This window comes from Musca domestica, unplaced genomic scaffold (assembly GCF_030504385.1).
Source record: "Musca domestica strain aabys unplaced genomic scaffold, Musca_domestica.polishedcontigs.V.1.1 44, whole genome shotgun sequence".
NCBI lineage: Eukaryota > Metazoa > Arthropoda > Insecta > Diptera > Muscidae > Musca > Musca domestica.
The window spans coordinates 2,974,055-3,000,847 of NW_026712334.1; the positions used below are offsets into that span (position 1 = coordinate 2,974,055).

Genomic DNA, 26,793 nt, shown 5'->3' on the forward strand with positions numbered 1-26,793 from the left:
TTGTTATATGGGGGCTATTTGATAACTTAGACCTACATGGCCCATTTACGAACTTAACCTGCCTACTGGCAAAATTTACATGCGTGCAAAATTTTAGCCTTCTATCTCAATTTGTTCGAAAGATAGCGTGATTACAACAGACAGACAGACAGACTGACATGGCTAAATCGTCTTAGAATTTTACGCTGATCAAGAATATATATACTTTGTTGGGTCTGACATGAGTATTTCGAGGAGTTACAAACGGAATGACAAAATTAATATACCCTCCATAGTATGGTGGAGGGTATAAAAACATTGGTATGGCCAAAATTGCAAGAAAATCGAACATTTATGTCCCGTATTGTGCGAAATCATAAATTCCAGGTTTCTGGTTGAGAGAAATATTTAGATATAGCGAGTTGTAAAGAATGGCTGGCTTGTTTCGCAAGTTATGACAGATAAAATGTAGAAAATTGTTACCCTTTGTGGGTGAGCTATCAGAAGCGGTTCTCCCATATATATATATCATCTTCACAACAGGTCTTGTGTTAGCAAAAATGTTTGTATGTGTGAAATTTGAAGAGAGTTAGATGCTTTTTGTTTTTCAAAATCTTGAGCGCTATGTGGGAGAGGTACCAGATGAAATTGTCCGATCTCTACCATTTTTATAACAGATCTTGTGTTGATGGAAGTATTGAGATGTACCAAGTCTGATTGGAATCGGATGTTAATTTCGCGTTTTATAACCTTCATGGATTTTAAAAATTTTGACCCTTTTTTTATGGGAGGTTCCAGAAGGAGTGGACATGTTCACAGCAGATCTTGTTTCAGTAGAAATAATGGGATGTGTGAAATATGAAGGGAATCGGATGCTTATTTGGAATTTTATAATCGTTTTGGTTATTCAAAACGTTCACCCTTTGTGGCGGGAGGTACCAGAAGGAATTGCCCGATCACAACCATCTTTATAACAGATCTTGTGTTGATGAAAATATTGAGATGTACCAAGTCTGAATGGAATCGTATGTTAATTTAGCTTTTTATAATATTCATGGATATTCAAAATTTTGACCCTTTGTGGGGGAGATACTAATAGGAGTGGACCGATACACACACCAGACCTTGGGCTAATAAAAATATTGCGATGTTTGTGTAATTTGACGACAATCGGACTCTTATATCACATGTTATCAGAGTTGTAATTATTCAAAATGTTGACCCTTTGTGGGGGAGGAACTTGATGTGGTTAACCGATATTGTCCATTTAGCACTAATGCAGATATTAGGATTGGCAAAGTTGAAGCGAAATCGCATAATCCTTTCTCTTTCTGTGCAGTAAGATATATATTTTTTAAACATTTCGACCTTTTGTGGGGAGGAACCAGAAGGGGTGGACCGATATAGCCCATCTCTGACCTCGATCTAAATTTGATAATAATATTACGATGTACCAAGTTTGGGCACCAGTCAGACAGACGGATGGGCATCGTTAGATCGACTACAAATGCCCTGAAACGGATTTGGTCCAAAGAGACCTAGGGTCTGAAAGCGTTATTTCGATGAAGCACGTTTTAGACGTAAAATGTGAACAATATTTCGTTGCGTTTAAAAACAACTTGAATAATGAAATATTTCATTGCATTAATGTAACATTTCATTCCACTGGAAAAAAACTCACTAAACCTTTTGAAATGAAAAGAGTAAAATTCAATTTGCATCTTTATACGTCCGAATTCGAGTAGAGAGTGGAACTTGTTCAATATCGAGCGGGAGGACTCTTGTGAGTAAAAAATTGAGTATATTCTACATCGAGTATTCATTGCACCATTTTTAGTGGGAGTAAAATTCGATATTGTATTGCTGAGCACACAACAAAACAAGAGGGCAGTAAAGGGTTGAATTTTTCTATTCTTCTTTAATGCAAGCCCCCTGTAGTTAAATCAATTTCATTAATTTAATAATTTTTTTCATTGCATTAATGAAACATTTCGTAGCGTTTGCGCATCCAGGTTCATTCGTGTAATGAATAGGGTCTTTTTAATCTATTAATACCAAAATTCGTGGTAGCTATATGTGGGAAAAATGACCAACCACATATCATGGCAATTACCTGAGATTAAATACAAATGTACGGTTTCAAAACGGTTCAACCGATTTTCCTACGTCTTGATATTCTGTATTTATACCGCTTAGAAAAATACCCTGCATTTTCCCTATAATAATTCCCGCTACTATGCTCCCTCGCAGTGAAAAAGTATTCAATCTAAAAATAACACTCAGCGCCATTAAAAATAAATATCTTTGCTTCAAATTAGCATTTTTCCTTCGCCACCAGCCATGAAGTGGAAAAAATAGAAAATAAATAAAAAAAGAGACCGAAACTCATGTAAAACCAAACAATGTGGGTAATCATGCTTACTTCGATCATCAGTCATTGCAACAGCAACAGCAAAAAAAACAAAACTAATCCAGAAAGAGAAAGAAACTCCAGAATCCCCACACAAAGAATGAAAACAGATCGAACGGCCAACAAACAAACAAAATCTTAATTTGAAATCAATTGTCTGATTTCATGCCCAAGCGCCAGGCGAACGGCAAGCGACAGAAAAGCATACATATATATATAGACAAGCAATCATTGATCATCATTGACGATATCGATCGACATGCTTGCCACATATGTATGTATAACTCTTGATTTGAGGGAGTCGCAGCTGCAGCAGTCCTTGATGTTGAATGAGAAATTAATCTCGAATAGACAGCAGCGATGATGTTGTGGTTGTGGTTTTTGTGGTTCGACGACGATGACGACGCCGACGGTTGTGTATAAAACAACAAAAACTAGAAGAAGAAAAAATGGGTTGCAAATCTATTGATGGCGCTGTCACCAACATTGCCGTTTTTGGGATTTTTGACAAAAAGTCTAAGGGAAAATACGTTATTCTACTTATTACTTAACCCGCCACTTCGTCAGCGAAAAGTTCACCTTAAAATTTTAGACCCTTTCCAAAAGTTCTCGTTAGGCCTTTTTAGTACGTAAATTCAAAATATCATCCCATCTCAATTCATCGTTCTTAATTTTCAGACTTTCAGGGTCTTTTATATTATTCAAGTTTTTCCTTTTTCGCGAATAGTAATAGGAAAATTTTAATCTTAATCAAATTTCGGGATTCCAGCTATATCCCTTCACCAAATACCCAATTTAGTACTTTTTGTACAATTATTGTACATGTTTTCAAGACCACTTCCATATCTGAATTCAGATACCAACAGAGACCTCAACATCAATTTTGAGATTCTAGCCTTATCCCTTAACCCAATACCAAATTTAGTACTTTTCAAATAAATATAGGACGCATTTCCCAACTATGCCTTCCACCAATTCCAAATTTAGTACTATTTCGTACAATTTTAGTATTCATTTTTGAAACTACCTCCGTATGCCCATTCAGCACATGAACAGCGACCCTAGCACCAAATTACATATTTCAAACACTGTCTTTTCACTCAATACCAAGTATAGTACTATTTAGTACTTTTCGTGCACTTGTAGTACACATTTCCAAAACCTCCTTTATATATCAGACTCACTTTCCAACATTGATTATCATAACAAATTTAAAGTACGATATTAGAACTTTCGTATTCCAAAAATCTTTTGGCCCATATATCCTGCACTCTATCAGTGACTTTCATTTCAAATTTCATTCCTTCGTCCAATACAAAGTATTCAATTTTAAGTACATTTTAGTACTTTTCGTTCCCGTTTAGAATGAATTACCAAAAAGTCAGCCTTGATATTTGCATAGGGGACAGTCTTGGTGACCCTTGTGCAAAATTTCAAGATTCTCAGTCTGTCAGCTATTTAACTACTCTTTTATATATATGAATGAACAGGGTCTATTAGGTATTTTATATAATAGAACAGGGTCTATTAGGTATTTTATATAATAGAACAGGGTCTATTAGGTATTCCAAAACCTGGGAATTTAGTATTTTTCACAAAGATGACTTCCACACATTAAGTTTTCAAAATATTACATTTCAGCAATTTCCGGAGGAGAACTCAGCTCAAGACTTAAAAACACCCAAAATTAGCCAGTTCCGTTATATGTGCTTAAAGCATGGACCGAAAATGAATTGTTTTCGTGCCTGAAAAGTCCTAGTCTCAGGACTTTAAAAACCCGAAAATCATGTGGTACCGCTATCTGAGGATACACCCAAAAGTGTACCCATATTATACGAAGTTAAAACTTAGTAAGTTCGGCTGGGCTGAACTTTGAATGTCATCCACCATTTGCAAAGAATTTGAAATTAAATAAAAATAATCCGTTAAAAATTCTGTTAAAATTTTAAAAGTACCGAATATAGCGAGTTTGGGTTCTATACGAAGACGTGTTGGAGTCACAGGCTGTAGTACACATTACGAATTATAAACACGAAATTTAAAACAATTCCGGAGAATAATGTAGCTAAAATCATCAATGTACCGAATATAGGAAGATACAGTTATATGGGGGCTATAACTAAACGTAGATCTATATAGTCCATTTTCAATACCAGGCTGACAGGTTAGCGAAACACACATTTGAGTAAAATTTGATCAACCTACTTCAATTTGTTCAGAAGCTAGAGTGATTTCCACAAACCGACAGACGGACGGTCATCGTTAAGTCGGCATAGAATTTTATGCTGGTCAAGAACAGGGTGAGATAAAAAACGGCAACAAAGTCAAACGCCATAACTTTATTTCTTTTTTAAATTTTAATGAACGAAAGCAAAAAATTCGGAAATAGCATCAAACTTTAGAATAAGTTTAGATTTTTTTCGAATTGGTCACCTTTGGCACGAATTATGGTCTTCAAACGGCCAATGAAACCGTTACAAGCTGCCCAAATGTTGCTCTGCGGAAGCGCTTTCTTGAGGTGATTAACACTTTTGTATTTTTTAGTGCTACCATTGTTTTTCAAAATACTGGTGGCCATTGTGCGCTGGAAATGAAGCGAGGAACCTCATTTTGTAGCCATTCTTGGGTGGCGCGTGCTGAGTCCTGTTGGAATGTCCTAGGTCTGCGTTCTAAATTTTTGCGTGACCAAGGCTTTTATACACCCTCCAGAATATTTTCCGCGATAATATTCGGCATTTATTCTGATGCCATGGTAGATTAATATATGCGGAGAGCGATCATCGGCTGTTCTGGCGGCCCACACCATCACCATGGCCGGCGCCAACCGTAGGCGCACACTTTCAACCTCTTTGACAAGTAAACACGATCATTTTGTCTGCTTACAAACTGCTGGACAACGAATGTTTTCTCATCAGAGAAAACCAAATTCGGCAGTTCGCCACTTTCGGCCTAGCGAAGAAACTCTTTAGCTCTTTTGAGTCTATTTTCTTTCTGTTGCGGTGTAAGTTTTTGCACTATTTGGAATTTCAATGGCTAAACCCCGAGCTCATTTTGCAATATTTGCCGAATGGAATATTGCGATATGTACAGCTAACGGGCAATTTTTCGGCCACTGCAACGTGGGGTTCGATCAAGTCGCTTCTTTACTTTTCGAACCATTTCTGCCGATGTTGCTGTTTTCTTCCGTCCACTTCCTTGACGTCGGGCTACGCTTAGAAATGACAGCAGTCGGAAGTTAGTCCTTTTTTAATCTCATCCTATATGTATATACTTTGTCTAACATGTACATTTCGAGATGTTACAAGCAGAATGACAAACCTATATACCATCCATACTTTGGTGGAGGGTATAAAAATTTGCACCTCAATAGAATTCAAATGATATACTTGTATACTTTATGGAATCTAAGTGATCCCAATATCCCCCAATCTCTCAAAATGTATTTTTCCATTTTTTTTAAAGTTATTAAACAGCCAATTCTCCTTCCGATGGCAACACTCTCTACCACTACCATACCACAAGCAACAACAGCATCGAAACAAAAAGTAGACAACCAATTGTTGCACATTCATACACTTGATATACCACAGCAACAACAGAAGAAGACAGAAGTCATTGCAATAATGGATGGAAGCTAAAATATTTCAATTGCTGCGGCATTGGCTGTCATTTATATTCTTCTTTCAATTATGTTTTTGTTGTTGTTTTTGCTGTTTTTTGTCTTTCATCTTTGTGATGGATATTTATGGTGGCGCCAATAATTGATTTCATAGATAGTTGAGAAAATGCAACATGCATGATCATCGTCATCACCGTCGGCATCGGCATGCCTTGAGGTGAAATGTAATTGGAAATGAATCATATTTGTGGCTCCATTATGCACCGCAATCGATGATCGATTTTGACAAGTTATTATTTTTTTTTTTTTTCGAAAAAAAAGAACAACTACATATGTGAGGGCGTTTCGTAATCTATAATCAAATCTTACCATACACTGATTTTGGATATTAGATCATTTTTGGGTTATTATATGTGCATATACTCGTCCAATATATTACAGAAATTTGTCAATCGGTGCACGTTTTGGAGTTGACCATCTTTACCGGTTCCGCCCGATTTTAGGTAATTTGAATACTTTGAAAATGTTTTTGAACTGAATTGGCTATAACTTCGCTATATTGGCTATAACTACAAATAATTTTGGAAATCTGTTCACACCTCGAAATATACAGGGTGGGATAAAAAAATTCTGCAACAAAGTCAAACGCCATAATTTTTACATTTTTTTTATTTTTATTTAATAAAAATTTCGGAAATAGCATCAATTTTTAGAAAAAGGTTAGATTTTACACGAATTATGGCCTTCAAATGGCCAATGATGCCATCACAAACTGCCCGATTGTTGCTCTGCGGTATTTTGATCCATTCCTGGCGAAGCGCTTGCTTGAGCTGATCGACACTTTGGTATTTTTTAGTGCCAACCTTGCTTTCCAAAATACTCCAGACACAGTAGTCCAACGGATTGGTATCCGGAGATTTTGGTGGTCATTGCGAGGAACCTCATTTTGCTTAGAAATGACAGCAGTCTGATGTTGGTTTACATCTAAGACCCCATATTCTTTATGAGCATCAAATTTTTTGTCGATTGAGCCATGCTCGTCCATCTGTCCGTCCGCTGCGGAAATCATTTTTCCGAATAGAATTATTCAGGTGGACACTCCAAGTTTTGATATAGACCCCATGTAACAGTACCTTCAGATATTCAATATTTTGATGATTTGTGTTTGATGATTTTTGTCGATTTTAGCCTTATTTTTTAACGAAATTTTCTGAAAATAGGCATTTGGAGTTCGCAATAGGAACTCTCTGACAAAAAAATGGCTATACCGGTCCATGTTTTCGTATATCCCTCATACCACCCGATATGTGGCATTTTACTTTTTTTGGAGCCATTTTTTAACGGAATTTTTTGAAATTTTTCAAATTCCATCCAAATAGTGGAGGGTATTGAATGTTTACCATGGTTTTTCTTGCTCCATTTAATTTGGTTTTCTGTTTTTTTTAATCTTCAATCAATCTTTTGAAATTCAGTGGCATTTCTGTTGCTATTCGAGGTAGCAACATACTTCCTTCGTATCCTCAATTAAATTGTGTAGTTTTTTACTGTTGGCCTAATACCATTGCAAAGGCGTTGTGGTCGAACCGATTTCAATATAATTTGACAACATTTATTTTTGGACCAAACTCCGTCACACCTTCTATATTTCATTGAAATTGGAGATACATAGCATATTGGTAGGTATATCCAAATATCAACGGATTTTAATATTATATGACAGTTTTATTATTGTACCAAATTCCGTCACACATTCCGAATATCAATGGAATCAGACACATTTATCGTGTTTGGTGCATCAAATATGTGAAATCGGCCGAAAATATATATGCGGGCTATATCCGAACCTCATCCGATTTTACTATAATTTTGCAATTGTTTTTTGGACTAAATTCCGTCACTTATTCCAAATTTTAATTAGAATCGGACATACATATTGTGTTTGGTGCATACAATACATGAAATCGGCCGAAATATATATATGAGAGCTATAAACGAACCTCAACCGATTTCAATATAATTTGGCAAATTTATTGTTGTACTATATTTCGAACATACATATTGCGTTTGGTGCTTCAAATATGTAAAATCGGTCGGAATTGTGTATGGGAGCTATATCTAAAACCTGAACCGATTTTTATATATTTTTACAAATTTATTTTTGTAACAAATTCCGTCACTCATTCCCAATTTCATTGGACAGATGTATAGTGTTTGGTTCTTGAAACATGGTTTGATTGTGAAACCGGCCGAAAATATATATGGGAGCTATATCCAAATCTGAACCGATTTCAATATGATTTGACAAATTTTTTTTTTTTGCTCCCAATTCCGTTACGCACCCCAAATTTGAAGACTACATCTAAAATCGATCAAGGAATATGTGCATACAAAAACTAAATTTTTTGGAGGTACCTCCGATCCTGATGCTATATCTCCGGTTCCAAAATTTATATAACCTATATTACTTTCTGGCTATGCTGTAGTATATTTGAAATTTTTTAGAGAAATCTGTTGATAGACTAGCATTCAGAGCGTTTCTAATTCCTAAAATGTTATATTCTAGAATCCCGATTATTGATTGTGTTACTTAATAGAGTTCGGTATAAAGCTATTTACACTCACATAAAACACTTCTACACATAGCTGCAATATATTAACTGAAAAAGTCCCAATCAATATTTTACGCCGACTTGATTTTCTCTAGAATGAAATATATCCATATATGTTTTGACTTCTTTAACTTAATTAGAGGAATAAATTAGTGGCCATTAACAACATCATTATCGATTCGACATAGTCACCGTGATTAGACAGGCAGAGATTGCTAGCAAAACAAAACGAAAAAACACAACAAAAATTCACACATACCGCCACCGTCCGGCCCAACAATTTCAAGCAATATTCCAACAAACAGCCAGCAATACAAACACATCCAAATGCTGCTTCGAGTCAATTGTTTTTGTTTTTATATCAGTCGGTTCGCTTTTTTCATTTTTGAAGAGCAGGCGCCACTTAACGTCATCTTTGCAGCTTTTTATGGTTTTGATGAGAATATCGGTGGCGCTTTGGGTTTTTTATGTGAGCCAGTTCGTTGTTATGTTCTTGTTGTTGCTGCTCACGTTGCTTTTGATTGCCAGTCATTAAGTCGAAATTGATTTGAAAAAAAAAAAAATAATAAAGCCAGCACAGCAACAGCAACAACCAATGAACATTAGCTAAATATATAGACTCAATAAAATCGAATTAAAATGAAATTAAAATTCAAAACAAAATGGCAAAAATAAAAACAAAATCGAAAAAAAAAAAAGAAAACAAATTAGCTACAAATTACCAAGAAGATTTCGTTCGCTCATTTTTATGAAAGGAATTACCCAAAACAAAAAATTATCGTAAATCACCGGATGTTATTAAGATAACACAAAAAAAAAAAAAATAGAGTGACGCCGCCATCATCTTCGCGTCGACGATTTCGCGTAAATATAATTTTTTAAATCATTTTGTTTTTGCTGTTTTTTAAAGAGGATTCGGATTCAAGGAATAATTGAAGAACTTTTAATATAAATTTAAACAAGAGTTAAACAAAAACAAGTAAGCAAAGGCTACAGTCGAGCGGGGCCGACCGTTGAATACCCTACAACACTATAATAAACCAAACAGTTTATATAGGCGAGATACTCGAAAGAATTCCAAAAGATATTGTGACAAATAATAAAAGAAAACCATCATGCTTCGTTCTCTAATTTTCGAATGTTAGCAACTTAAACGAATTTGCTCATTTCCAATTTATTGGTAGATGTTGCACGTAAATGGTCTTCCTAGATCTGGATCCAATATTTCCCAAAGACCTATAATCTCTCAGAAGTGGCAAAAGATTAACATTTATTATTGGTTTTTGACTGAAACGCATCTATATGAGATACAGACATTTGAATATATTCTTCAACGAAATCAGAGTTAACGAAATAGTCAGAAGTGCGTCTTTCCTGTATTTGGGAATTCTCCAAAAAGTCACTGGAATGGACATTTTCGTATTTAGTCTACAAAAGTTGGCAAACTATTTCACACATTGAATATTTTTGGATGGCCATCCGAAACTGCTTGGCTTTTGCAATGTGCGGTAACCCTCATTCAAATGTGCGTGAGGATCGGGCGATAATTACGACCTGCTGACAATTTTGCAGTTTTTTGGTCCATTTCAACCCCTAAATATATGGCGATCATCTCCAAAAAGAGTAGGCTTCTATTCTGACCCTCATCTTATCCCCATGCAAAATTTCGTAAGGATCGGGCCATAAATGCGATCTGTTAGAAATATTACCAAATGTTTAATTCAAAATGTAAATATACCAAAAATATGACAAAATTGAAAAAATATGAGAAAATTTTACAAAATCAATATTTTCATCTTTAGAGAGATATTTTTATGCGATTTTTTTAGACGTTTTTTGTTTCCTGCCAAGAGGCCATTCTGAATTAATGAGAACTGTCGAAATCAGTTCAGCCGTTCTCGACATATAAGAGATCTTTCAAGCATATCTTCTTTGATAGACATATATATCGCTATATATCCGATTTGTTGGATGTTAACATCAATGTAAAGATCAGAAGTAACCTTGTCATGGCTTTATGATTTCGCCGGGAATTAAAATATTCGCGGTTTAATGAAAAATTTTGAATTTTTTCAACACAAAAGATATGGTCTATTTTACCCGCTAAATATTATCCGATGACCACCCAAATTGGTAGGCTTCTTCCCCTCCCTAAACTCCAGCTACACGCGAAATTCCGCGTCGATTGATCTATAATTGCGACCTGTATAGCTACTGCAAAATCCGAAATTTTTTCAGTATTTGGTCCATTTCAACCCCTAAACATTTGGCGATCATCTCCAAAAGAAATAGGGTTCTATTCTGGTCCAAGCCCCACCTACATTCTAAATTTCGTGAAGATCGGGCCATAATTACGACCTGTAGAGTGATTACAAATTAACATGGACAGACGGACAGACGGACGGACGGACATACATAGCTAGATCGACTCAGCTCGGCGAGCTAGGAAGATCCATATATACTTTCCTATGTGGGAAACCAATATTTCGAGGTGTTACATAATTTTTGGCCCAATCAAACTTATAATACCCCCAACACATAGTGTTGTAGGGTATAAAAAGGGACTCTATTAACAACAAAGAGGAATATTGCTTGATACTTACAATTGAAATTATATAGTGTTTAAGGGTTTTTGAAGGGTAATTAGAGCTTTTGACGGCTAATCCGAGCAGTAATGCTGGCAAGCAAATTTATTTTCATATCTAATCAGAAAAGGGGCAAAGACGATTCATTTATAGATAGAGACTATCTTTATGTAGCATCAATTTCTGTGGATGTAGGACACATGTAAAATAACTTTTAAATTTTCTTTTTTAAATTTTTAAATATAGAACGTATTACAGGGTTATAAATCTACGAATAAACTACAGAAAGATCTATCTGAAAGTTTGGGATCATGTCCTTTAAATGTCGTGATATTAAACAAGTAACAAAGCAGCTAAGTTCGTCCGGGCTGAACTTTTAATGCCCTCAATCATTTCGAAGGATCTTGAAGAATTTAAACTAAAATCCGTTTAATGAAAACCGTTATATGAGGGCTATACTAAGACGTCGACCTGCATAAATAATTTTTTTCATAGGCTGTAGTACCGTTTCGGAACTTCAAATACGATATTTAAAAAAATTCCGTTGAATAACGTCGCTTATATCATCAAAATACCGAATAAAGGAGCTACTGTTATATGTGGGCTATACCATGGTAAAATAAGTAGGTAGAACAGTTTCGTAAAACTACAGAAATACAGCCCTGGGGATATGCCCGCTTTCTGCCAGACTTATTAAAAATTATATACAAATTGTTTTCCTTTTTTCATATTTTTCCTCATAAATGATTTAAATAGCGCGAAAAATGAATGAAATGCATGGTTTTTCTCTCAAAAATATGATCCAAACTGTTCAATCTTTCAATTTCATGGCTAAACTGGTTAATAGCTTTAAAGCGCGAGCTGCAATGACAGCAAGAACAGCTGATTACTATTTTTTTCTAATTGCGCCCGACTTTTGCCAATATATATATATATATATATATATATATATATATATATATATATATATATATATATATATATATATATATATATATATATATGTATATATATGTATATATATATATATATATATATATATATATATATATATATATATATATATATATATATATATATATATATATATATATATATTGGCAAAAGTCGGGCGCAATTAGAAAAAAATTGTAATCAGCTGTTAGCTCTTCCTTACCTTTCTATTGTACCATGGGCTATACGAAGACGTGGACCTGCATAGACAATTTTCTGTCATAGTTTGTAATACTCATTACGGACTTCAAACTATAAATGCGAAATTTGATACAATTCTGGTCAAAAATGTCGCTGGAATCATGAAAATGCCGAATATCGGGGCTACCTTTATATGGGTGATATACGATATCGTGGACAATTGTCTTCCAGGGGGTAAATTACTCTGAAGGAACACTTTGTGTGGATTTTGAGGCAATTCCATTGAAAAATGTGTCAAAAATTATCAAAATACCGAATATTGAGGGGTAACGTTTCATGGGGGCTATGCGATATTGTGGACCTATGTTGACAGTTCTCTTCCAAGGGGGGGGGGGGGGTGGTGTTGACGGGCAAAGTACCTATGGGGATATACGATTTCGTGGACCTATATAGAAAATTGTGTTCGGGAGCAACTCCTTGTGTATATTTTTAGACAATTTCATTAACAATTTTGGCTAATATCATCGAAATACCGAATATAGGGGGTTACCGTTATATGAGGCTTATAGGATATCGTGGACCGATATAGCTCATATTCAAACCTGTCAGCAGACAAAAGACTGATCTGTGCAAAATTTTAGCTACCTGTCTTAATTCGTTTTGACTCTAGTGTGATTGGAACAGACGGACCGGACGGACAAGGCTAAATCGTCGTAGAACTTTACGCTGATCAAAAATATACACATTGTTAGGTCTTAAGTGTAAGATTATCTTATACTTTTTAAAAGTGGCGATTATTTCCGATATTTATTGCCGAACAAAGATCATCCTAAGAATGCACTAAGAGACCCATTTACAAAAACGTGGAAGATCATCAGATCTATCTAGAAGAACATGGAAGATCTTCGATTATAACTTGGCTGGCTCGAGATTAAATTTCGATTATAACAGATTTTAACAGATCCTTCTAAAAATTAACGATTGTGCCCCCATTGTAAACTCGAAAGATCATCGTAAAAATTATGAAATAATATTCTCTTCATTTCCAGAGCTGTAAAACAACTTGTCGATTTCAGATGGTTCGGTTCAGTGGTTCACCCTACTTTTGAATTTTTTCCATAGGCTGTAGTACCGATTCAGAACATAAAATACGATATTTAAAAAAATTCCGTTGAATTACGTCGCTTATATCATCAAAATACCGAATAAAGGAGCTACTGTTATATATGGGCCATGGTACCACAAGTAGGTAGAACAGCTTCGTAAAACTACAGAAATACAGCCCTGGGGCTATGCCTGCTTTCTGCCAAACTTATTAAAAATTATATACAACAAGTTGTTTTCCTTTTTTTCATATTTTTCTTTTTATTTTTAAAATGAGTTAATAATCGTGAAAAATGAATGAAATACTTGGATTTTCTCTCAAAAATATGATCCAAGCTGTTCAGTCTTTCAATTTCGTGGCTAAACTGGTTAATAGCTTTAAAGCGCGAGCTGCAATGAACGTGTCTTCCAATTATTGGTTTTAAAAATATAAATATTTTTTATTTTTCAAAACAATAAATAGGCACACAAAATTGTCAGAAGTCGGGCGCAATTAGAAAAAAATTGTAATCAGCTGTTAGCTCTTCCTTACCTTTCTATTGTACCATGGGCTATACGAAGACGTGGACCTGCATAGACAATTTTCTGCCATAGTTTGTAATACTCATTACGGACTTCAAACTATAAATGCGAAATTTGAAACAATTCTGGTCAAAAATGTCGCTGGAATTATCAAAATGCCGAATATCGGGGGTACCATTATATGGGGGATATAAGATATCGTGGACAATTGTCTTCCAGGGGGTAAATTACTCTGAAGGAACACTTTGTGTGGATTTTGAGGCAATTCCATTGAAAAATGTGGCAAAAATCATCAAAATACCGAATATTGAGGGGTAACGTTTCATGGGGGCTATGTTGACAATTCTCTTCTCAAAGTACTCAGATGGAACCCTTTGTGTGGTTATTGAGGCAATTCCATGGAAAAATGTGGCGAAAATCATGAAAATACCGAATATCAGGAGGTACCTTTATATGGGGATCTACGATTTCGTGGACCTATATAGAAAATTGTGTTTAGGAGCAACTTCTTGTGTATATTTTCAGACAATTTCATTGAAAATTTTGGCTAAAATCATCGAAATACCGAATATCGGGGGTTACCGTTATATGAGGCTTATAGGATATCGTGAACCGATATAGCTCATCTTCGAACCTGTCAGCAGAAAAAAGACTGATCTATGCATAATTTTAGCTACCTGTCTTAATTTGTTTTGACTCTAGTGTGATTAGAACAGACGGACCGGACAGACAAGGCTAAATCGTCTTAGAACTTTACGCTGATCAAGAATATAAATACATTGTTGGGTCTTAAATGTATGATTATATTATACTTTTTAAAAGCGGCGATTATTTCCCTAAAAAAATACTTCTGATATTCCTTTATTATGCCGAAAAAAGATCATCCTAAGAATGCACTAAGAGACCCATTTACAAAAACGTAGAAGATCCTCAGATCTATTTAGAAGAACATGGAAGATCTTCGATTATAACTTGGCTGGCTCGAGATTATAATTCGATTATAACAGATTATAAAAGATCCTTCTAAAAAATAACGATTGTGTCCCCATTGTAAACTCGAAAGATCATTGTAAAAATTTTGAAATAATATTCTCTCCATTTCCAGAGCTGTAAAACAACTTGTCGATTTGAGATGGTTCGGTTCAGTGGTTCACCCTACTTTTGAACCATGTTTCGGTTTTTGAAATGTTTTTTTTGCGGACGACTCGAACCCTGGTTTTGGTTGGGGTCGGTTCAGTGTTATGTATAAATACATACATACCCAGTTCTGCACACAAAGTTCTTGTCAAAATTCATACAATCCATATTTTTATACCCTTCACTTTGAAATGGAGGGTATATTAACTTTGTCACTCCGTTTGTGACATTCCTAAATATTCGTCATAGACCCCATAAAGTGTATATATATTCATAAAATTCTACGTCGATTTAACGATGTCCGGCTGTGTCTGTCACGATACAGCCTGCATTATTTGAGCTTAAAAATTCGCCAGAACAATTTGTATTGTGTATAGGATGTATAGTATTGAAAATGAGATATATCAGTCCACGTTTTGGAATAACCGCCATATAACGGTACCTCCCGATATTCGGTATTTAGAAGGTTTTCGCCACATTCTTCAAGGATTTGTCTATGAATTGGTATTTGTAGGTCATAATGGGTTCTAGCTCCGGTGGCAGCCGGCTCCGATTGCTTTACAATAAAATATATATTTATACCCTACAACACTATGTGTTGGGGGTATTATAAGTTTGATTGGGCCAAAAATTATGTAACACCTCGAAATATTGGTTTCCCATATAGGTAAGTATATATGTATCTTCCTAGCTCGCCGAGCTGAGTCGATCTAGCTATGTATGTCCGTCTGTCCATGTAAATTTGTAATCACGCTACAGGTCGCAATTATGGCCCGATCCTTACGAAATTTTGCACGAAGGTGGGGTTAGGGTCAGAATAGAAGCCTATTTCTTTTGGAGATGATCGCCAAATGTTAAGGGGTTGAAATGGACCAAATACTGAAAAAATGTCGGATTTTGCAGTAGCTATACAGGTCGCAATTATAGACCAATCGACGCGGAATTTCGCATGTATCTAGAGTTTAGGGCGGGGAAGAAGCCTACCAATTTGCGTGGTCATCGGATAATATTTAGCGGGTAAAATAGACCATATCTTTTGTGTTGAAAAAATTCAAAATTTTTCATTAAACCGTGAATATTTTAAATCCCGTCGAAATCACAAAGCCATGTCAAGGTTACTTCTGATCTTTACATTGATGTTAACATCCAACAAATCGGATATATAGCAAAATATGTGCGATATATATGTCTATCAAACAAGATATGCTTGAAAGATCTCATATATGTCGAGAACGGCTGAACTGATTTCGACAGTTCTCATTAATTCAGAATGGCCTCTTGGCAGGAAAGAAAAAACGTCTAAAAAATCGCATAAAAATATCTCTCTAAATATGAAAATATTGATTTTTTACATTTTCTCATATTTTTTCTATTTTGTCACATTTTTGGCATATTTTCATTTTGAATTAAACATTTGGTAATATTTCTACAGCTAACAAAACTAAGTAGTTAGGATATCCGGATATCATATACAGATCGCATTTATGGTCCGATCCTTACGAAATTTTGCATGGGGATAAGATGAGGGTCAGAATAGAAGCCTACTCTTTTTGGAGATGATCGCCATATATTTAGGGGTTGAAATGGACCAAAAACTGCAAAATTGTCAGCAGGTCGTAATTATCGCCCGGTTCTCACGCACATTTGAATGGGGGTTACCGGAAATTGCAAAAGCCAAGCAGTTTTGGATGGCCATCCAAAAATATTCAATGTGTAAAGGAGTTTGCCAACTTTTGTAGACAAAATACGAAAATGTCCATTCCTGTGACTTTTGGAGAATTCACAAATACAGGAAAGACGCACTTCTGACTTTTTCGTTAACGCTGATTTCGTTGAAGAATATAGTCAAATGTCTGTATCTCATATAGATGCGTTTCAGTCAAAAACCAATAATAAATCTTAATCTTTTGCCACTTCTGAGAGATTATAGGTCTTTGGGAAATATTGGTTCCAGATCTAGGAAGACCATTTAAGTGCAACATCTACCAATAAATTGGAAATGAGCAAATTAGTTTAAGTATCTCGCCTATATAAACTGTATCGTTTATTATAGTGTTGTAGGGTATTGAACGGTCGGCCCCGCTCAACTGTAGCCTTTGCTTACTTGTTTTAATTGTCCTTAAAAATCCTTAACTAAATTAAATAAATATATAAATAAATAAATATATATATTTCTTTGCAGATTTACCCATTGTGCCTTTGTATGACTCGCCATTGAAAAATGCCTAAGCCTAAGTAATGACAATAAAAATTATGCCGAATTTGGATAAACTCATTGATAATGGATAATCGGGAAAGACAACAAAAACAAAATATTATTAAACATAATTGTAAAAAGATTAAATACATTGATGTGAAAAAGAATTTTTAAAGGACATTGTTGCAGATAATTAATAAGAAGCCTCAAACCCCATTACAAAGAAAATCCTGCAATTAAAAAAAATAAATAAAACAAAAAATCTAAAACCACACTAAATATAAATTCTTACTAATCATGGAATCCCGCCTGCAATTGAATGCCATAATTTGTCTGCTGGTCACAACCTCAACGTGGCATGTTTATGGTGATGAACGGCAGCAGCAGCAGCAGCAACAACAACAATTACTCATTGGTAAGTTGTCCTCGAAATTCGAATATTTAATTTGTGTATTTTTCTGTATTATATGTATTCTATTGAGATTTTTTGAAAACGGGTCTAAATTCACTTGCGCTGACTGACCTTGCTGCTCATTCATTTTCAATTCAATTCAAATATTATTGACAAATTCATTGATTTTCGTGGGTGATTTGAATACTTGTACAACAGACTGATTTTGGTTGTGTACAATCATCCACGAACGACTGCTGTGACAAGATAATTAATCGGTTTACATTACGACTAAATGAAATGGAAAAATCTTGTTAAACACAAAATTTATCACTAATTGCAATTAAAATAAGGTGAGAATATTAATGTGGGTAAGGTTCAGATTTTTCCTTGTTTATTCGGCTGTTGTTGGCATTCATAAAGTCACTGCCACGATCGTACGGTACGATAAGTACTTAAATGCACCTATACCTTAAGGTGGCGAACAGTACTAACAGGCAGGAAGTGGTGTTTCAATATTATTGAGCGATTAGTCAGAGCTACAACATTGATATTTCGAAGGAAACTTTTTTCGGAATGAACACGAAAAGGGCATAAGGTTATATTTAAAGTTATAAAATGGCACATCGGTAAGATCTAAGTTTTAGAAGATCGGCGATATGGAGCGAACACAGAAATGCTATTCCGACATTTTTAGACATTTTTGTAAAAAAAAATTGATGTTTACCAAATGGGTGAGAAATGCCGAAAGTACGAAATCCTAAAAGTAAGAGACATTATCTTATAAGGTCAGATTATTGTCCGAATTTGAATTTGTTGTACCCGAATAGTTCTAAATACTATCGATTTAAATTAGAATCTAGAATGTGATAAATTAAGGTTTTAATCGGTAAATGTCATTTTATTCAAAAAAAATTCCGGTCAATAATATCGCTAAAACCATCAAAATACCGAATATTGGGAAGTTCCGTTATATGGGGGCTATACACTATAAGACATTGACCTGCATAAGTAATTTTTTGTCATAGATTGTAGTGCTCATAAAGATCCTCTAATATGAAATTTGAAGCAATTCCGGTGGATAATGTCGCTTATATCTTCAAAATACCGAATATAGGGAGTTACCGTTATATGGGGGCTATACGAAAACGTAGAACGTTGTAATGGGTCATACAACAGACAGACGGACATCGCCAAATCGACTTAGAATTTGTTGGGTATTTCGAGGAGTTACAAAGGGAATAATAAAATTAATATATCCTCCATAGTATGGTCAGGGATATAAAAAACAATACTTTCGAGAGAAGACCAAAATGCGACTGAGATCTCCAAACATAAAGTGAGTGAAGCCGATATATGGGGCTATACCAAAACGTGGACTTATACATACAATGTTTCGCCACCGGAGCTAGTACCCATTACGAACAAATACCACTTTTCGAATATCGGGAGGTACCGTTATATGGAGGTTATACAAAAACGTGGACCTATACATACAATGTTTCGCCATCGGAGATAGTACCCATTAGACCTACAAACATTAATTTAGACAAATCCGTGAAAAAATGTGGCAAAAAACATCGAGATACGGAATATCGGGAGGTACCGTTATATAAGGGCTATACCAAAACGTGTACCTAGACATACAATATTTCGCCACACGTGCAAGAACCAATTATGATCTAAAAATACCAACTTTGAGACAAAACCGTGAAAAATGTAGCAAAAATCATCGAAATACCGAATATCGGGAGTTACTCTTATATGGTCCGATATATCTCATTTTCAATACCAACTATCCTAGATACAATACAAATTATTCTGCCAAATTTAGCTCTTCGTCAAATAATGTGGGCCGTATCGTGATTTCAACAGACAGACGGACATCGTTAAATCGACTTAGAATTTTGTGCTGATCATAGTATATATGTTACTTTATGGGGTCTACAATGAAAACTGCTGGTTGTTCTTAAATACTCCTTTCTGATCGCCATTAAAACACCACAAGAGCCTTCAATGGCTTTCTGCTGAGATCCTTTACAGATTGAACTTTATTCACTTTCAACGCCTGTCTTTTTGTCACGTTCTCCCAATTGGCCGTGATCGTAGATCGTATCTTTTTTTGAATACTCCTTCTGGGAGTCATTGTTTAATATTCATCATTCAGGATATTAAATTCATTCCTAGTAATTTGACTTTGGAAAAGTATCAGTAATATTGAAATTTCTCTTTGCATGTATATATGTTAGAAAATCCTAAAATTGTTCATTTCGTTCTCGTTGTCATTGGTTTCCTTTTTTTTTTGTTAGCTGCTGTCATGAATTTCAATTTAGCTGGTGAATTTTAATTTGCAAAACGTACGCCAACGTCTTTTTTCCAGTTTATTTATTGAATGGCTTTTTTATGAATGAAATTATTTTGTGGATGTTCGGGCTGTACATTTGAGAGCGAGTACGCTACTAACGGTTAAACAGGATTTTAAAATAAATGATAGTAAATGCAGGGTGAGATGAAAAAAACAGCAACCAACAACAGACTGCTGTTATTTTTAAACCACTCGTCCGACAACTGTTAAAATTATTCGAATGACAGTTCATTATACTGTTTACAAGCGTACAAAAGCATTTTGGTGAGAATTTTCCAGAAAAAATTGTTATTCGTGATGGAATTCAAGCGTGATAGTGTGATTTCTTACCATTACCATTACCATCGCTCGTTACCATGATACTGGTAGCGTAGCCCGATGTCAAGGAAGTGGACGGAAGAAAACAGCAACATCAGCAGAAATGGTTCGAAAACTAAAAAGAAGCGGCTTGATCGCAGGGGCCGAAAAATGGCTCGTGAGCTGAACATATCGCAATATTCCATTCGGAAAATATTGAAAAATGAGCTCGGGATTAAGCTATTGAAATTCCAAAAAGCGCAAGAAATTACAAGGCAACAGAAAGAAAATAGATTCAATAGAGCTAAAGAGTTGCTTCGCTTGGCCGAAAGTGGTGAACTGCCGAATTTGGTTTTCTCCGACGAGAAAACATTCATTGCCCAGCAGCTTGTAAAAAAAATGATCGTGTTTACTTGCCAAAGAGGTCAGCTGAAAATGTGCAACTTTGGTTGACCATCAGAACTCAAGCGCCGACCATGGTGATGGTGTGGGCCGCCTTAACAGCAGATGGTCGTTCTTCGCTCGTATTAATCGACCGTGCCATCAGAATAAATGGCGAATATTATCGTGAAAATATTCTGGAGGGTGTATTAAAGCTATACAAAGACGTGGACCTGCACATACAATTTTCTGCCATAGGCTGTAATACCGATTACGGACTTCAAATACCAAATTTGAAACAATTTCGCTGAATAATGCCGTTGGAATCATCAAAATACCCACAAAAGGGACGTACCATTACAGGGTGAGATAAAGAACTGCAACAAAGTCTAACGCCATAATTTTTATTTTTTTTTTTTAATTTTAATGAATGAATCAGAATAAAAGCCGAATATTATCGCAAAAATATTCTGGAGGGTTTGACCGCAGACCTTGGACATTCCAACAGGACTCAGCACCATCGCACTCAGCACGCGCCTCCCAAAAATGGTTACAAAATGAGGTTCCTCGTTTCATTTCCAGCGCACAATAGCCACCAAAATCTCCGGATAACAATCCGTTGGTTTATTGTGTCTGGAGTATTTTGAAAAGCAGGTTGGCACTTAGAAATATCAAAGTGTCGATTACGTCAAGCAAGCGCTTCGCCGGGAATGCGCCAAAATACCGCAGAGCAACATTCGGGCGGCGTGTGACTGTTTCATTGGTCAAATCAAATCTAATCTTTTTCTAAAATTTGATGCTATTTCCGATTTTTTTGCTTTTATTCAATAAGATTAAAAAAATGTAAAAATTATGGCTTTTGACTTTGTTGCAGTTTTTTATCTTACCCTGTATATTTTCTAAATTTGACCAATTGGTTCCTTATTATTCCTATAACCTATCAATATTTTGACGTGCCAAATTTGAATCATATTGGGTACTACCTACGTTTAATGTGATTTTTTGATGTATGTTTTTTTGCAAAATTTTGATTTTTTGTAGGGCCGATGTATTTTTTTGGTATATTGGTATGTGATAAGTTTGAAGAAAATCGGGCCTCGAATTCAAATATTACAAGAGTTGTTATTGTTCACAATATTGTTTTTTTATCGGGGGAGGTTTATGAATTTTTGAAGCAATTTTGCTCATTATCGCCCCTGAACGAAGTCTTACTAAATATGATGATGTGCCAAGTTTGAAATATATAGTTTTTTTTTTTTCAAAATTTTTAACGTTTGCGGGGGTGGTTCCAATATTTTATTTAAAAAATGTGATAAAAATTATTATTATTTTAATACTTGATGTTTATTGTAATTTTTTTATGTTTTATGGTGGAAGTACCACTATAATTGAACCGATATCACGAGACTTACTACTATTCAAAATCAGATACTCCCTTCGAGAGTTATAGTGCTCACAGACATTACGGAATTTTTTTTGGATAGACTACAAATAGGCTCTTTTCTAAGACTAAAACTATTATTCCCAATTGACACATTTTGCACAGCTCCATCTTATATCAATCATCTTTTAAACAAACTACCTGTTTTTGAAATTTCAATATTTGGTTATTGGGGCGTATGACTTATTTTAATTTATGTTATTCATACTCATTTGCACCCTCCACCGTGTAATGAGGTTTGTATTCGTATCGTAGGCATCAAGTTAGTTAATCGAGTTAGCTGCCCAACTGTCTTATTGTCAGGACCATTTTTTTTGGTCAAGTAAAATAGAAAATACTATTAAAACCCAACAATTACTTAAATCGTAGTTCACCCTAAAATATAAAAACTATACAAAAATGTGGACCAACATCACTCATTTTCCAAACCAATGATTCTTGAAGTAAGCTAAAGCTCTCTATTAATTTTCAAGTCCCAATTTTTGCATGTTGCAAATTAAAAAAAAAAATTGGAATAAGAAACAAGAAAGCTGTAAGTTCGGCCGGGTCGAATATTTTAATACCATCCACCATTTGAAACGAATTTGGCAATTTTCAAAAAAAAAAAAAAAAAAATTAAAAAAAAAATAATAAAATAAAATCCGTTAAAAATTCTGCTAAAATCTTAAACATACCGAATGCAGCCATTATATTAGGGTTTATACGACGACGTGGACCTGCATAGGCAACTTTTGTCATAAGCCATTACAATATTCAGATGCGAAACTTGAAAAAAATTATCAAAATACCGAATATAGGGAGGTACTATTATATGGGGGCTACACCAAAACGAGGACCTGCACAAACAATTTTCTGTCATAGGCTGTAGTATCAATTACAAACTTCAAGTACCAAATTTGAAACAATTCCGGCGAATAATGTCGCCAAAGTAATACAAATACCTAATATCGGGAGGTACCGCTATAAGGGGGCAATACGAAGACGTGGACCTGTACAGACAATTTTCTGTCAAAGGCTGTAATACCGATTACGAACTTCAAATACCAAATTTGAAATAATTCCGGTGAATAATGTCGCTAGAATCATCAAAATACCCAGAAGAGGGAAGTTCCATTACAGGGTGAGATAAAAAAAAAAACTGCAAAGTCAAATGCCATAATTTTTCCTTTTTTTAAAAATGTTATTGAATAAAAGCAAAAAATGTTGGAAATAGCATCAAATTTTATAATAAGTTCAGATTTCTTCGAATTGGTCACCTTTGGAATGAATTATGGCCTTCAAACGGCCAATGAAACCGTCACACGCTGTCCGAATGTTGCTCTGCGGTATTTTGGCGCATTCCCGGCGAAGCGCTTGCTTGAGGTGATCGACACTTTGGTATTTTTTAGTGCCAACCTTGCTTTCCAAAATACTCCAGACACAATGGTGTAACGGATTGGTATCCGGAGATTTTGGTGGCCATTTTGCGCTAGAAATGAAGCGAGGAACCTCATTTTGTAACCATTCTAGGGTGGCGCATGCTGAGTGCGATGGGAGTCCTGTTGGAATGTTCAAGGTCTGCGGCCAAAATATTTGCGTGCACAAGGCTTTAATACACCCTCCAAAATATTTTCTCGATAATATTCGGCATTTATTCTGATGCCAAGGTTAATTAATACGAGCTGAGAGCGACCATAGGATGTTATGGCGGCCCACACCGTTCCCACTTGAGTTCTGGTGGCCAAACGAAGGTTTACATTTTCAGCTGACCTCTTTGGCAAGTAAACATGATCATTTTGTTTGTTTACAAAGTGCTGGACAACGAATGTGTTCTCATCGGAGAAAACTAAATTCAGCAGTTGACCACTTTCGGCCAAGCGAAGCAACTCTTTAGCTCTTTGAAGTCTATTTTCTTTTTGTTGTGGTGTAAGTTCTTGCACTTTTTGGGAATTTCAATGGCTTAACCCCGAGCCCATGTTTCAATATTTGCCGAATGGAATCTTGCTATATGTCCATTTTTCGGCCACTGCAACGCGGGTTTCGACCAAGTCGCTTCTTTACTTTTCGAACCATTTCTGCTGATGTTGCTGTTTTCTTCCGTCCGCTTCCTTGATGTCGGGCTACGCTACCAGCATCACGGTAACGAGCGATGGTACGAGACACAAAAGATTTATTCACATTTAAATGTTGGAGTGTTCTAACGATAGCCACTTATGGTTTTCCAGCCAAATATAAAGAAATCACACTATCACGCTGGAATTCCATCACGAATAACTTTTTTTCTGGAAAATTCGCACAGAAATTCTTTTGTACGCTTGTAAACAATATAATGAGCTGTCACTGGAATAATTTTAACAGCTGCCGGACGAGTGGCTTAGAAATGACAGCAGTCTGAAGTTGGTTGCGGTTTTTCATCTCAGCCTGTATATATTGAAAAAAAGTTTGTCAAACTATTTTATAGACTAACCTACGATATGTTGATTTTAAAAATCTTTCTGGCTCCTCGAATAAGAAAGAGCAGCTTAGGTCGCAGAACTCGCAATGTTTCAAGTCAATTATATTTCCGATCAAATCAAACTGCGGAGCAACTTCAAGAGTGAAATGTAATCTTTACAAAAGTCCCCCAGAACTGTATTTAAAATTTTGAGGTATTCTGGAACCTATGGTTGATTTTTATAAGTAATAAATTAACTGTCTACTATCCCATTTAAAGTGAGTTTCAAACCATATTTTGACAAGAGACCAAAATTCCATTGGGTGTTAATATTTTCGACCAAAATAATCCTATGTGTTCCACTTTGGTTACTTTGCAATGAAAATTTTCAAAACCCCGATTGAACCCCGATGGTTTATTTTTAACTCACCTTTCATATTCTTCTGTGATTTTCCAGTAATTATTGACAAATTTGAATTTTGTACCACAGTACTATTTTAAATCCCAATAAGGTATTTACTTAACGTCTAAGACCACATGTATAATATATATTTGCCGCAATTAACTGAATTATTTTTTGTGCCTCGTGGTTATTTGCCAGAATTTGGTTATATAGTCAATTTTTTGTGGTTTGCATGTCTATCAAGTTTGGTATTACATAATAATTGCCACCTTAATCACGTTAAGGCATTTAATTATTTAAAATCTAATTTAAAATTTTGCCCAACAAGCAAAAAGTGTTCAACACACGAGCTTGCCGGTTAAAAAAAAGACCGCATCGACCGATCGATCGATCTAGCAGTCAGTCAGTTCTTTTCACGAGCATATGGTGTGATTTATGGGATGTTCATAGAAGTCGTTTATTTTAATTATACCGATTCGAAGAAATTTACGTGTTATAAGTTAACAGCTCAATTTGTGTTAGTGGCTAGTCTATGTATAAATGTATGCTTACATGTATGTATGTATGTATATATGTGTGTGTGAATCGATGTTGTTTATAGATAAACAAGCATAATATTGAAATTGTTTTTAATTGATTTTCTCATGTGTCTTTTGTTTTTATTTTTCTTTGCAGGCCTGCATTCGGACGAACTGATATCTGGAGAATTGGTAATACCACGAAAAGTAAGCAGCAACGGAGAGTTTCTCTCCCACAGTCTTCAACATCATCATGGACAACATTACAAACATACACGTAAACGTCGAAGCATAGATGATACGAATTTGGAACCAGAAGTTCACTATCATCTGGACATACAAAATGAAACATTGCATTTGGAATTAGAGTAAGAATACCTAGAGTTTGGGGAGTAGAGCCGCTGATAGATACATTGTTTGATATTCTATTTTTAATTTCAGACCTCACAGCTATTTCATGACTCCACATCTAATTGTGGAAAGACATCGTCGGGATTTACGTACCCGTAAACGTTTGCAAAAACATACCAATTGTCATTATCATGGTCGCATTAAGGATCAGCCAGAATCGAGGGTGGCTTTATCAGCGTGTAATGGGTTGGTAAGTGAGATTTTTTCCAAAAAAAGATAATTAAATAATTCACAAAAATTCACAATTCTTCAAAAATATTTTTAAAAAATGTTTTTACTTGAAAACCATTTAAGAAATACCAAAGTCGGACCTTCACTACTTTCCATATATAGTAGAGCTACATATAACACATAAACGGTTTTATGGGGAATTTATGATAATTAAAACATACAAAAATTTATAGTTTTTGAATGCAAATTATTCAGTAAAATCTATCCTATTTGAGCTGATATTACTCTTTGTAGGCACAATAAACGTGAAATCGGGTGAAGATATTTATGGAAGCTATATCCAAATCTAAACCGATTTCTATAAAATTTAGCAAATATATTCCCAATGCTGTGTCCGATATTTGGCACCACATATCGTTGTTGTGTGGGAGTAAAATACAAAATCTGATGAAACATATATATGTGAGCTATAGGTATATCTTAACCGATTTTCACCAAATTTGATACACATTCTTCCAAGCTAAATAAACTTGAAATCGGGTAAAGATATACAGGTGAGCTATAGCCAAATGTGAATGGATCTTGATAAAAAAAAATTGGAAAAGTATTCTTGAGATATATTTAATATATTTCTCCGAGTATCGTTGTTACGGAGCGCATATTACGCTTGTGGAGGACAAAAATAACCAAACGCCATAATTCAAAT

General features: G+C 35.1%; 1 protein-coding gene across 2 annotated transcripts in view; it reads left to right on the forward strand.

The window, feature by feature from the left end:
• Nucleotides 1-26,793, forward strand: part of LOC101897450 (A disintegrin and metalloproteinase with thrombospondin motifs 6) — an 83,279-nt gene that overhangs the window by 16,347 nt on the left and 40,139 nt on the right. For both annotated transcript variants that reach the window (XM_059127334.1, XM_059127333.1), the window contains exons 2-4: nt 17,282-17,711; nt 25,663-25,873; nt 25,947-26,106. In XM_059127334.1, the coding sequence (XP_058983317.1) occupies nt 17,594-17,711; nt 25,663-25,873; nt 25,947-26,106 (489 nt within the window). In that variant the 5' untranslated portion in view covers nt 17,282-17,593. The remainder of the gene's footprint in view (nt 1-17,281; nt 17,712-25,662; nt 25,874-25,946; nt 26,107-26,793) is intronic.